The 15093-nt window shown below is 37.1% G+C and overlaps 1 protein-coding gene across 3 annotated transcripts in view; it reads right to left on the bottom strand.

The window, feature by feature from the left end:
• The window catches only part of PRDM5 (PR/SET domain 5), an 85560-nt gene that overhangs the window by 60914 nt on the left and 9553 nt on the right, over positions 1–15093 (bottom strand). For all 3 annotated transcript variants that reach the window (XM_082759388.1, XM_082759390.1, XM_082759389.1), the window contains exons 3-4: positions 9040–9162; positions 127–310 (exon numbers count right to left, since the gene is read on the bottom strand). In XM_082759388.1, coding sequence (XP_082615514.1) covers positions 127–310; positions 9040–9162 — 307 coding nt within the window. The remainder of the gene's footprint in view (positions 1–126; positions 311–9039; positions 9163–15093) is intronic.

The following is a 15093-nucleotide window of genomic DNA, read 5'->3' as shown; positions in this document are numbered from 1 at the left end:
CCCTGCCCAAGGAAGGGGGCTTGGACTAGATGATCTTTAAGGGTCCCTTCCAAACCAAACTATTCAATGATCTTATGATTCTACTTTTAAGCACTCAAGTTAGACTATTTGCCACATATTGTTCACCTGCATTCTTTTCACCAGCTGGTTGCACTTCTTTATTGCTGCCAGTGTCTTCATCTTCCTGGATAACAGTTATTTCTTCCTCTTCCTCCTCCTCTTCTTCCATGTCACTGTCCAAGTAACCAATCAGAAGTTCTGTGTCTGTTTCAATATCGTCCACGGCCAGATAGAAAATATTTTCCCCTTCCTGTTGTAAACCACAAGTAGAAGCAATGAACAACTGTGTCAAAAGTAAAATTTAGAGACAAGTCGGACCCTGATACTAGCCCTAAACTATAGAAGGGTTAGCTCCATTCCCCAGGAGGCACGAAGATGGAAGAGCCAATGCATGGATAAAGTGCCTTTGTATTCTGGAAATAAGTCTCACCTCACCTAGGAGGCTCTTCCAATCTGCACTGCAGCCTAGACCAAAGTAAAGGTGTTAAAGTCCTCTTCTCTTGCCACACTCTGCCTGACAAGAACTTCAGAGTTTGAAAATGCAACATACGATTATTAGAAAAACAATGAAATTTAAATAACCAATAAGCTTCAGCTCTCTCATCTATTGGCTGCGTGAGTTATAATCCAGCTTTCAGTAACAGGTTTTCGTACTGATTATTAACATTTTTTGGATTCCCAGCTCTCTTCATCAACAGACTCAACCCTCATCAGTTACCCTCACTATTAAGTTAGCAGGCAGGTCTATTAAAAGCACTTTTAAACTAACAGAGTTTTGATCAAGTGGTTTAATCACAGAAGGCCAAGGATCCAGCTCAGATTCTGCTGAAGATCAAACTACATAATAACAAGGTCCAAAACCTTCTCCACAATAACTAAAAGTTTCCAAACAGATACATAAGCTAACAATTTTGATAATGTTAAATGAAAGTTACCAAGGCAGGTCAGAGTAGAAGCTGTAACAAAAACAGCTGTCTCCCTCCTAAACTGCTATTATGAAGCTGCTTTTTTTTTTTTTTTTCTCCTCTATTTGAACAAGTTGCTTTGGTTGCTCCCCAAAACACCAAAAGGAGACACATGTTTATGTAACAAAGACTTCCAAGTTGTATCATAAATCTTAAAGCTTATCTGATTAACATCCAGAGAAGTTAACTGAATCTTTTTAACAGTACTTCTAGCCATATATTTTGTACCAAGCTTCATACCGCATGGACAAGATAATGATTTTTAATTTTTGTAATATAATAAGATTAATTTAAACTATCAACAGGGATTTAGTATTTATCCTGTTTAGAAGGTCTGTTAGACATTAAAAAAGTTATTGTCACACAACAATTAAACCTATTTAATTCAATAGTCTTGTAGCTGCTGCTTCCTTCTAGGACAAACCACTTTTCTTTTTATTTCTAATCTCACCAACAGCATTTGAAACCAAAACTGGGCATTTTTTTTTTAAAACAGATTGTGCAGCCCACATCTATTACAGGCTTACAAAAAAAAATGCATGTATCCCAGGTAAAAAGTTTACTAATTAAAGAACCAAATGGTGCTCCTTTCACTTAGATCATACAGGACATACCTTGCACCACAAGATGGTACAATCTGGGAGTGCAGCAACCAGAACTAACGATTCTCGTTACCTAGACCAAGTGCATGAATCCCAACAACCAAGCTCACCTCAGTACTGCTGCATTCTCACCTTTTCCACAACTCCCCAGTGTGCATCTGGGATGTATTTTAGGGCTATTCATGTCAAAAGGCATCCTCCTGATTCTATCCCATTTGTGTACTTTTGGTCAATAATAATAATAATGAAAGAAGTACTAAGGACTTTCGATGCCTCAGTAACCTGGATTGCATTCATACTGAAAAGAGTTTTAATACCAACCCAATCTAACATACAACTCAAGCTCATTCCTCCTCCAAAGCTAATTTGTTCAGGTTTTCCAGCTATGCTAATTGTCTGGTATTCTTAGTGCTAATTAAAACAGATATACCTCCACTGTAGTATCTCCTCAGGCTGCAATGGGAGTTCTCCAGAAACCACAGACAAAGGAATTTAAATCTCTCCCTCCCCACCAGCAGCACCTGCATGAAGTGCATTTATCTACATGCACACATACACAGAAGACATAGTGAAAGTAGTAAAACATCCTTCAAATAATTTTAATGAACCTCACATTTACTAAGAATACGTATGCTTCGTAACAGAGGAGGGCTTTGTAACAGAGAAGGCTGGCAAGCAATATGGACCAACAAACACTGACAGCCCCATCCTACTGTTTCATCCAAAGCAGATCACAATCACTCATGAAAACTGAAAATACAGGAGGAGGAGGAAGTAAATAGGCTTGTACTACCCAAGTGAGAATGAAGCCTCTCCATTCTCCGGGGCTTGATCAGCTGACTCCAACCCAAACCTTCATTATCTTTACGAAATGCCCACAACCACTGCTCTTAAAGCAGCATTAGCTGGCTTCTCTCCACACCCCATTTTCTGGCAGCAAGGAACCTCTTCAGCCTACGTGTTCTGCCAGTTCTCCTTTGGTAGCTCTCCAAACAAACATGCTCCTTTTTCCTTGATCTTTGCCTGCAGCTCCAAGGTTTCCCACTTGCCAAAGCACTAGGCAAGGTCTGTGAGGGCAGAAACTCCACACCAGGAAACGTGTGGAGGTGATTCCTTAGGGAGGGTGGCAGAGGAAGGCAAAGCCACAAGCCCAGACATAGGAAAGTTCAAAAAGGGCATGCCGTGCCAGGAAAGACACAATCAGAATAACATCTGCACAAGTAGGGACACCTAGAGAGGCTTGGCCAGCGCCATAGCTTCTCAAGATCTCCAAGAGAGACAGGAGAACCCACAACCTCTCTAGGCAAACTGTGCCAGTAAGAATAAAAAAAAAAAAAAAAAAGTTTCTTGAAGGTTGGAGGAAACCTTATGTGTTTCAGTTTGTGCCCACTGTCTCTTGTCCTGTCACAAGGCAACACTGAAGAGTCTGGCTCCATCTTCCTTGCACCTTCCCTTCAGGTATTTGCACACATAGATAAGATCCCCCCTGAGCCTCCAAGTCCCTTCATCACCTTTGGCCCTTGACTGGACTCTCTGCAGGAGCAAGGTGTCTCTCAGAATAACAGGCCCAGAACTGGACACATGACTCCAGATGTGGAGTACATGGAAAGGATCATCTCACTTCAGCAACAGTATCTGAACAGGGATAGTGTGTACTCAAGAGCAGATAAACACCTATCACCCTGGAATCAGAATGTTGTTGTTGTTGGAAAAAGAAAAAATTAAGAATCAAGCAGACTTTTGAGTTCTCCCCACTGAGCATAGGGGAAGCCAACAACTATGTTCATTTTACTTCTTACATTGCATAACAAATTAATCATTCCTCTGTAATACTCAAAATGAATTTCAGGCGCTCACAAAACAGTTTGTCCTTGCTTTCCTTGCATCTTCTCTCGCTCTTGCTTTTGGATAGTCTGGTTTTACTACACTTATTATAGCGGTGTCTCTCACATACTAATAGTCCTCTGTCACACTTGTGAAACATGATTTAAACCACTCTATCACTTCACAGTAAATATCCTTCTTTGCATTAGTTTTTGCTAATCATTATTCTAGCTCATGGTTTTCTGAGCTACATCAGACCATCTCAGTGCCTGCTTGCTAATGAAATAATATTTGAATTTAAAGCTCTAGCTGGCTGCAATTCTGTTTATAAAACAGTTTTCATGTTAACAACAACAGGACCTTTTTTGCATAGTAATCTCCAGCAGAGAGTGTTTAATAAAATTACAACTGACAAACAGATAAGTGCATACATTCTGGATAGAAGAATATTGAAAATATAATACTCTACCACTCTAAAAACTGAAAAAAGAAAACTGCAGAATTTTTGACAGGAACCATTTCCTTTTGATTATGATAATTACAATGCATTTTTACTCCATATAACAAGTCATGTTTATAAGCAAATAGGTAAGAATAGCCCAGGGCAAAATAGATTAGAATTCATACAGTTTTTCTTAATGCAAAAGTTGTAATCCTAAAGCTACTTTAAACATAACAGAGGATTAACTCATTCAATTACTACTTGAAATAAGTTAGAGAACCCTGCAGCAATTCAACCACAAAATGCTGAGAAAAACAAATGGTACATATGCTGCTACCCTCCAACCTCTCCGTTCTTTTCCAGCAGTCACACATTGGCACTACTTACACAACAGTTGTTAAAAATACTTGCTGTGTGTTCCAAGTCAAAGAACACCCAGACATCACAGCTCCACCCTTGAGCTGTGACAGAACTCAGAGACCAGCATGCACCCCACAATACCACCAAAAGCTCTTACCAGAACTAGGGTTTTAGTAAGAAAGCATTGCATTACAGGAAAGGAAAGGAAAAAAAAAAAAAAAAAAAAAAAACATTCAAATAATTCCCAGGCCCTCTACGTTGTCTTTTCACCACAGGAAGCATTTTGTGCAAGGTCTAAATGTGATCATTGTATACAATTAACCTATAATGAGCTAATCATATTTTCCAGTCAACCCCAGGATGTGGTTTACTGAGGCACATGCATCCACTTCATTTTCCTTTAAACTAAATACCAAGCACTAGGCAGCAAACAGTGAGCTGATCACTTCATTTTCGACATGAGATTACAATGGTTATCACTACTGGAGTGAAACAATCAGATTAGAAAGCATTCTCACAGTCGACCAAAAATCTCCTGTTGGAGTATTTGGAAACCAGAAATAAAAATAGTGAGAAACAGAAATAGTGGAAATTAGCAGCAGTGAGAAAAAAAAAATGAAGGAATCATTTGGCTTCCATTCACCTTTTTTTTTTTTTTTCCTAGTTCATACAAAGTCTCTTAGAAAATTTTAAAAGGGCAACTGTGAAGCACACAACGTTTATTTTCCACGTTTTACAGGTTAGTATCATAAACATTGGTCAAATATTTTTAATCACTGTTAATTTGCAAGATTCAGTAGTACAACTTTACCTTAAAGAGTAAGCAGAAAAACTGAGAGTGAAAAATCAGATTTTTTTTTAAATTCCAAACAAGCTCATAGGAAGTCTTCACAAAATAAAAGTGTCCAGAAGAATTTTGTGTTTCGTAACGGTAATTATAATGTGCTGGTTAGAACACAGTCTCTAGCCATCTCTAAGTATTCTATTTACTCTTTTGAGTTAGTTTTCTAAAACTATGCAGACATACTCTACTTAATTATATAATGCATGATCATTCAGTTGGTTTAGGATTAGGATTTTGTTTGATATAGTGATCTGTAGTTTGAATTCTATTCATCTTTTAATTATCTTAGGTATTTGTTCAGCAATGTAACTTTTTTTTTGCAGCCACAAAATTATAATAAAGCTAAAGCAACTTTATACGTGTAACTTACAACTTTTTCCTCTTTTTAAAACATAATTTCATCATCCTTGTGGCAAGCAGGCAACTCCCAATGCAAATTAAAGGATACTATTACTGGAAATACTCCAGTATCATTTTGCCTACTGATTTCATAAAGCAAAGTATTACTGAAACAAGTAGCCTTAAATCTGCCTATCATAACGACAAGGAATGTGGAAGCAAAATTCTGAAGGATTTGTTGGCTTTTTTTTTTTCTTGCCTGAAGGAATAGCAGAGCTTTGGGATTTGCACCTCCATCTACTAAAGGGAAACCAAACCCTGAAAAGAAATATGTGCATCTTTAGCTTTATTCAATACAAGTAATACCTATTCACATTGTGTGTAATTAAATACATATGTACATACACACACATAATTTCAAGGTCACCCACAGAGAATGCACAAGTTATATTATCAGCTGATTATTGACGGTCCTTTAAAAATAATGAGATAATTTTAAAAATTTTTGTTTGCATTCATAAATTTGCCTCCGCAATACTTTTCATCACTTTGTATATACTGATGTTTATTCTTTTTCCTACTCTCAACTTTTCCACATGTTTTTTTGTGGAAGTTTTTATAGGACTTTAATACTCTTGGCACATTTTTTCTTTTTAAGTCATCTTGTAACTCCAGCACGATCCTTTAAAAAGACATGCAAAAAGCACCAAACACATACTAAACAAGATATAGCATTATGCAATCCAACATAATAGTCTGTTTTTATTTCTTTAAATAAAGAATCATTTTCACTAACAAAAAACCACTGGTATGCACTGGATGTGACATTCTATTAAGACTTTTATTCAAAAATTCAGGTCATTTTACTGAGTGTTTTATTTAAAAGTAATAACAAACATTACTTGTTCACACTGCTCCCTCTTGTGAACCTTACTTTGCATTTGTCAACATTGACTGTAATTTGTTATCACACTGCCTATTCACTCATGATAACATCTATTTGACTAATGCCTAGAACTGACGACCATGGATGAGGAGGACCTTGCAAATTTAATTCTATAAGCAGGACAACAAATCATTTGAAAGATCTTCATCTGTAAAGCCTTGATATAACAGAAAGACAACAACTGAAGGAAAAATATAAAGAGAGAGTTGTACAGGCAATGGTTATACTAAATTAACCATTGACTTGTCACAGGCATCATGGAAAAGCACAACGAAACAGTCATTTGGTCAAGGCTGATGAGTATTTGCTGCATGGATGAATAGTGAACATTCTTTCCTATGTTACTTTAAATTAAACTGTAGCCTAGATGTAAAGATCAGAAGAGATCACAAAAAGATGACAGAATAGAGGCCAACAGGATAAGCTGATGATAAAGCTGTCCACACTGACCTAAGACAGGATCAGCAACAAGGTCCAAAGAAACAACACCAGCAGCAAAATTGCAGTCACATTCATCCATCAATATTTGATGGCGCACCAGAGACTGGTGAAGATTTTTATTTGGAGAGAAACTGGTTGGTCTGGAAGACAGAAGTAGATCTCTGGTTTCTACGGAGATCATTCTTGAATTTTCAATTTCACATGAGGTTACCTGGAATAAAGCTGCACATGTACACCATAGACCAGCATTCGGTAAAACTAGAGCTTCGGAAAGTAGGAGGCCAAATCAAGTGAAGGCAGATATCCAGTCAGATTTACCAACATGATGCCACTGATAATAGTAGCATTCAACTACTGTGATAAAGGAGTAAGTGCTAGGCAGAACAGATGTAGTACAACAGTAGAATGAAAGTCACAGAAAGGCGCGCAACTTGGACATGAAGAAGGAGGCAAAAACGAGGTATACAAGGGTATTTCGAAGCAGTGGACAGTGCTTGCTTAAAATCCTACTTAGCAAACAGCCCCTCTGGCGAATACGAGATTTAAGGAGCCAACAAGTCATCAACACAGAAACTGAAATTACCAGTGTTGACAGCCATCAGTATGCACCTTCTACAGAACTACAGGCTGGATCTTCACTAACTACTTTTTTTCAAGAAAACATTTCTCTTCTCAGCAAAGAGAAGTAAACATTGTTTAAACTCTACTTTTCAACAGAGAGAAACATCTTATAATATTTTTGTTAGACCTCAAAATAAACTGTTTAGTTCTTTTTTTTTTTCAAGGATCTGCAGGAAAATCCTAGAAAAAAAAAGTCATTTCAATATGAAAAAGCAGAGAAATAATTTTAAGAAATGTTAACTAGCATTTACCCTTTTACTATCTTCCTAATGCTTCCCCTTCATAACACTAATAAATAAATAAATGGAGATTTGGATACATTAACAAATAGCTTGCATTAACCTGAAACAGCTTTTTTTTTGACAAATGCATATTTTGAGAAAAAAATCACACAGCTATGTAATTCTTGCATATATGGGACTAGAAATTATTTTACTGAACTGTTGAAAAAATATGCAGATAGTTCATTTCTTTTATAATCTCTAAAAGGACAGTATCTATAACTAGAAAAATATGTCTGTCTTTGCTACCATTCTGCAAAGTCACAAAATGCTTCCAAAAATGAGAGATTAAACAAACTAAGACTCCTCAGCTTAAGAAAAGAGCTGTCAAATAAGAAGGAACAGATATAATAGGGTTCTATAAAATCAAGAATGGCATAGAATACTGAACAAAGTGACTATTCACTGTCACACAAGGACTAAAGGGAATCAAGTGAAATTAAGAAGTTGCTAAAAGAAAAACAGAAGCATGTTTCACATAATATGTAATTAAAACAGCGGAACTCATTACCACAGAATGCTGCAAATGACAAATATAAAAGTGTAAAAATGAGTTGGATAAATTCAGATCTGCAGCCAAGATTAGAAAAAGAAAAATCTTTTTTTTATTAATTTATCATTAAGCACTGTATGATCATCCTATCAGATAATTAGATCCTTCAATTCTCTGTTTTTTACAGGAATAATTTAAGCACCATGCTTGCTTTCAAACTTGTCACACTGTTCTGTTAAATTTTAAACTATAAAGTAAAATCATGACTACTTTCCTAAGTCCATACCTGAGTTCAGCATGAAACACAAGTAGGCCTCTAAACCACTCATCTCGATTCAGTCAAGTATATACCTACACAGTTAATATTTTTAAATCCCACCATGACAAAAAACTGTATTCAGGCAAAAGCTTAATTTGACTGAGTAAGGGTCTAGTGAGAAATTTAAACTTCTGTTAGCATAGTGAATGAATGACTGGATGTCATTTTTTCTTCTAAATGTAAACTGTTTTACTACAAACCAGGAGAAATAGTTTGTGTAAGTTACTCAGTGCAATTCCATCTCAGTCAATTAATACAAATCTTTCAAAGAACACCAGGTTCTAACCAATAACTGTCTTGCCAGTCTTTCAATCTTGTTTTTATAGTACCATATTTAAGCACGAGTGCTCACTTCTTTAAAAATAAAAATGTAGGAAAAGGAAAGCAGCATGGCTATGTTTCTCAGATCTTACAATTTTATTGCAAGAGACAAAGATCAAATAGGAGATCAAATTCACAAATTAGTCACAGGAAGCAAATGGTAGGAATTCACCAAATCTACCTGGATGGCTGCCAGATTCTTTTGTTCTTGTGACGGAGCCTCATGGACAAAACGCAGCCAGTTAGAATGGCGTGGATTGCTTGCATCCAGGATGTAAAGGACTTCACCTTTACTGCCACGAACCTGAAACATTCAAAAAAAAAAATCAACACAGAATTAAAACTTACCATCTAGCATATCTACTGAACATATACTAACAAGTAAAACATTAAAGTATGCTGGTGTCAGCAAGATCATCTTGCTTTCAACAGGTACTCACAGCTGTGCTGCACATTCATGTTTTTTTATATAAGTGCATTTATCCACCTAAAAATACATAAGCATCTCAAATCCAGCAACTGGGGTCAGTTTCCTTTGAGTTCCCAGTCTCTTTTCTTAGCCTTTCCTCTACTAAACAAACCTCTCTGCTTTATGACTGACTCCTGGGTCTCACTCATCTGACAGTATGATCACTTCGCTCATGTTCTTTCTTCCCACTTCGTTTTGTTAAGTCCACCTCTGTTTACTATCTTGCCAGAAAGTGAGAAAATCTGAGAAGTCCTTTCCCATTCAAATCCTATCATCCCTTCTCCAGATTTCCCTTCAGGGTTCTTCTCCTTTACATGTTCTGACACCAGCATTTTACTCCCCCAGTATATCTAATTATTCTCATACTTCCCGTCATTCAGCCTGTCACTGATGACTTTCCTACAGATTAAGGTTATAAACTTACCTGCCTCCAAGTCCTGGACAAGCTTGAGAAGTGGGCTCACAAGAACCTAATGAGGTTCAATAAGCCCAAGTGAAAGGTGCTGCACCTGGGTCGGGGCAACACTGGACATGAGCACAGACTGGAAGAAAAACTCATTGAGAGCAGCCCTGCAGAGAAAGACTCGGGAGTTCTGGTGGACAAAAAGCTCAATATGAGCCAGCAGTGCGTGCTTACAGCCCAGAAGGCCAACTGCATCCTGGGCTTCATCAACAGAGGCATGCCAGCAGGTCAAGGGAGGGAATTGTCCCTCCTCCACCCAACTTGGAGCACTGCATTTAGGTCTGGACCGCCCAGCACAAGACCGATGTGAATCTGTTAGAGCTGGTCCAGAGGAGGGCCATAAGGATTATCAGAGGGCTGGAGCACCTCTACTGTGAAGAAAGGCTGTGAGAGCTGGGGCTGTTCAACCTGGAGAAGAGAAGGCTCTGGGAGACATCACTGTGTCTTTTCAATACATGAAAGGGCTTATAAAAAAGATGGAGAACAACTTTTTACACAGGCAAATAGTGATAGGACCACAGGGAACTTTGAACTAAAAGGAGAGATCTAGATTAGACATTAGGAAGAAATTCTTCACTTAAAAGAGTGATGAGGCACTGGAACAGATTGCCCAGAGAAGCTGTGGATGCTCCATCCCTGGAATTGTTCAAGGCCAGGTTGGATGGGACTTGGGCAACCTGGTCTAGTGGGTGGCATCCCTGCCCCAGCAGGGGACTTTGAACTAGATGATATTTAAGGTCCCTTCCAACCAAAGCCATTCTATGGCTCTATGATCTTCTTCTAGACTACCTTGTCCTTTGCTCATTATGTTCTTTCTCTAGCAGATCCTTTTCACCTTTTACTGCTAAATCCTAAATCCAACTCTTTCTGCCTAGTCTCACATCTCCAGAGAAATCTCAATCTTAACTGCAAACAGTTACAGAGTATGTCTAAATCTGAACTCAACTTTCATTTGTTTGCAGCTTCCCCCTTCTATGAAATTAGCAAATGTTCAAGCAACTTACAAGCCCAACCTTGAATTATCAATTCTGTCTCCATTCCAATCCCACCACTCCATCACTAGATGTTCTTTACCCTTTTATCACCAAACGCATCTTTTCTTCCAAATTCCAAATCCAGCAAATATGGTTTTGCTATTGTTAAATTTGCTTCTAACATATCTGTCCCACACCAATCCTAAATGTCCCAGAAACTTATAAAGCACTTTTTAAAAACTGTATTACTTGTTTCCCTTTCAAGTCTTGGAAGTTTGAGGGTTGGTTGTTTTTTTTTTTTGGTGTTTCCCCCATACTCCCAACACTTCCTGAGAACTATCTTCAGAACAAGGATCAATATAATTGCATCAATCTATCCCATATATCTTGTTCTACAGCTCACTTGAGCATCCTTCATATATGCCCATCCAAAGGGCATATAAATACGTAGCCTCAGTGAACAGTTGGTCAGTTTTAAATTATGCTTAGCCGAAACTGTATCAGAATAGGAGATGATTTCAGTAATAACAAATTAACATACTACATAGGTGAAGGGCTGTAAATTGTTTAGCCTGGGAAACAAACATGCTCAGGTTTTGCTCACTAAGTGAAGAAGACACTTTAAAGAACTGCCCTGCAGAACTGAAGGCAGATGTAAATGTGACAGCTTTAACTAATGAGTCATCCCATTGTTTCCACTCCAGAACTTCAGTAGTAGTAGAACCCACCTCCCCAAATAATACTTACTGATAGTTTTAACACTAGATCAAGCAATTTTTCCCTGCTAGCCACCATTTTGAAGAAAGAATTGCACATCATCTTCTTAACAGAGGCTTTTGGGTATCATTATAGATCCATAGAATTTTTATGACTGTGACAAAATTCCAGCTTACGCTGACAACGTGAAAATAATAGTTAAAATTAGGTTACTATTTCTAAGTCACTCTTTGCCCTTAAAACAGAAAGAAATACTGCTGAAACAACATAGCTGCCACTTTGCTAGAGGCTTGCTGGTATTGTTTTAAATCATTTAAATCTGATATAAAAGATAGAGACACATGAAAAAAGGTCATAGAGTCACACAAATTCCACATGACTTATATAAATAAGGAACATATTTTCATCTGTCAACAAGAAGTGTCCAGAGTAGGTATTTTCTAAGAGCTGGTGATTTCAGCTGTGCAAGATCAAAATTAGATTGTCGTCGTGGCTTTATATTTAAATTGCCCACATTCTTGTTGTATTTATTTCTAATGGTTGCAATATCATATTCCTTCAGTATGACTGATTAAATTACCTAAACTTTAAAGATACCATTAGAAACAAAAACTGTATTCCATTAGCATGAGAGCTGGTGACAGCATGTTGTTCTCAGATTAAAGAAAACAAAACAAAACGAGAAAACTGCTGTAGTTCTCCAAACAAATAAGTCTTCAAAATGTAATACTATTCTTCCAAAGACACTTATCTTAAAAGGGACATATCATGAAAAGATGCCAATATTTTGAACTTTAAAAGTTGTTTTACTTTCAAACACACCAATTAACCAGAGTAAAAAGTGTCAAACTTATATATTTAAATGCACTTGCAAATAATATTATATAACACTAAGCACTGGAATACTTCGCACAGAGAGGCAGTGGAGTCTCCATCCTTGGAAAGAGATGCTCAAGAGCCACCTAGACATGGTCTTTGACAACCAGAGTTAGGTAGCCCTTCCTGAGCAAGGGGGTTGGACCAGATAAACTCCAGAGGTCCCTTCCAGCCTCAGCCATTCTGTGATTCTTTGACAATTCCACTGAGAATTAATACCTGCTCATTGCTGGAACTGTTGTTCCACCAGGAACTTGAGCAGAATGACTGTAAATCATAAAAGCAAAACCAAACTTCATGCAAAAAAGACGCGTTAGTGATGCATTTACCTCCGAAACAGCTCTCCTTCCCAAAGCCTTACAGAAGTTCTGCATCTATTATACTGCAATAATCACTCAGTTCTAAATAACCACAGAGCAGAACCTCACATTTTCTGAGTGAAAATAGTTTGCAGTGAAGATTAACATCTGTGAGCAACTAAAGTCAAGTTAATGGTTTTGTGATTTAGCTAAAGCGACCCAAAAACTGGGTTAGAGAGGCCCACTATGCAAATCCTGTAAAAGGTTTCCATCATATCTTGTCTTGGATTAGAAACGGAACCAAGACCCTATTATAAAAAACATACGTTACATTACCTCCCTTTTCATCCAGTTTTCTTCATTTGTTTGATCCTTAAATTATGTAACGATAATTTATATTGACTTCAGTGATACACAATCATCTCAGTTGTGCTTTCTTATTCTCTGCCAATTCATGAAGAAATATCAAACACAAAGCAAAGACTTAACACATAAGGAAACTATTGATATAAGAATACAATAAATTCCTTGAAAACTTGCTATACTTCCTATTGCTTTTTTCCACCTCATAAAGAAATAATGCTGCATTAAATACACAGATGTGAGGAAGAAAAGACAAGAAAAACAGTCAAAATACCATACTTAACATGGACTAAACATCTACCATTCTTTTTTCACTGGTTGGGTGAATGGGTGAGTTTCCTAGATGTCTTTGAGCACCATGGTAAGAAATTTCAAACTTTATCAATATCTTCTTTTTTAAAAAAAAAAAATAAAAACAAGAACAACAACAAACAAGAGCTAGTCTGTTTGCTTTGCAAATATATTCCTCAAACTGAAAAGAGTACCTAAATATCACCCAAGTTGAACTATTAATGAATTGAAATGAAGTTTGGAATATGTCCTAAAGGATGCTCTCTCCAGTAACAGCCTGCTCAGTCATACTTCTGCCTTGTGTTGTGATTATCAAACAAGAAAATCAACTTAATTAGAAGATACATCAACAAATGCAATCAAAAATGCTTTCACATGGCTCTACCTGTAAATCTGTTTAGACCTCGAAGAAGACAGGATCAAAGATGGCTGTCACTAAGACAGATGTTGTACTAAAAGCCAACTTGGTTCTACTAGCCACAGCAATAAGGAATTTTCCCTCCTACATCCCCAATTGGTGACACTGGAAAACATGAAAAACTTACTGTGTAGTTTCAGTATCTCCCCCCAGCCCTGGCAGTTGCACTAGCTAAAACAGCAAGAGAAGAAAAACGGAAGACAGTGTCAGCCTGCTTACATGCTCCTCAAGAAACTTAAAGATACTACTACTAATTTAGCTCTTTACCCCACAGAACCAGGACTCAGAAAGTAGCTTTCTGGAGCATGACCAGCAAACTCCCATATTGAATAAACTAAGGTTTCTTAACCTTCTTTATCTCACAGAACCCTCTTTTACAAGGATTCACACACAGTCTTACCACTTACTCCACATGAGACCTGGAAAAGTACACAGGATTCATTCTGCCACAAAACTTTCAGTCTGCTCCCTGGGGATTCCTTTCTAGTCAGTGAACCACTCCAAGAATCTTCAGGACAACCTGCCTACCACAACTACTGATGGCAGGAAATCGTTGGAAAATGGAGGATATCTTTCTAAGGGAGGAAATGGAAAACACTTTTGTATACTACAAACTGAAGTAGAAAATGCTTTAAGGAAGCTTTTCTTAAAGTATCTGCAAGCAACTTACTGCATTTTCCCCATACATCTAAATATTTTTAGTCTTCCATAAATAGTTATAAAACATTTAAAATAGAAGCAAAACATTTTTACAGGACTGAAAAATTCAGTGAAGTAGGACCAATCCTATAATACTAGTGAACATACTTTTCTTTAAAAAATTGTAACATTTGAACCTGCCACCTGCCTATATGAATAATTCCATGTTTTAATGTTATTTGCCCAGTTTCTATACAGTTAGCTTTAACTCAAATTTTCAATAATAAAAAATATCCAGTTAGAGATGCGTTCCTTAGGGTCCTCAAGCTACAGTGATCAATCCAGAAATGATTTTAAAACTATTTTAACAAGGCCTGAACTCAAGCCCAGTAGTTTTTTGTTTTGTTTGGTTTGGTTGTTGTTGTTGTTTTTTTGGTTTTTTTAATTGGTTTTCTAAGAGTACCAAACTAAAAATGCTCTTAAGTCTCGTGAGACCACCCCTAAATAATACAGGACTCAGTCATCTTCATAAATCAACAAAGACTTACAAGGATTATATGATGTGCTTACTGTCAACAAGAGAAATCAGTGAAAGAGCTAGGAATAGACCTCAAAAGCCTAGTCACCAATAGATGATATCACACTTTTTTGTTGTTGTTTTTGTATTTAAACAGGACATGGGACATTATCCCTACTTCCTCTAAATTAAGGGGCATATCCACAGAA

This window comes from Aythya marila (genome assembly GCF_965140915.1).
Source record: "Aythya marila genome assembly, chromosome: 4".
Lineage (NCBI taxonomy): Eukaryota > Metazoa > Chordata > Aves > Anseriformes > Anatidae > Aythya > Aythya marila.
This window is presented reverse-complemented; position numbering and strand designations above follow the sequence as displayed.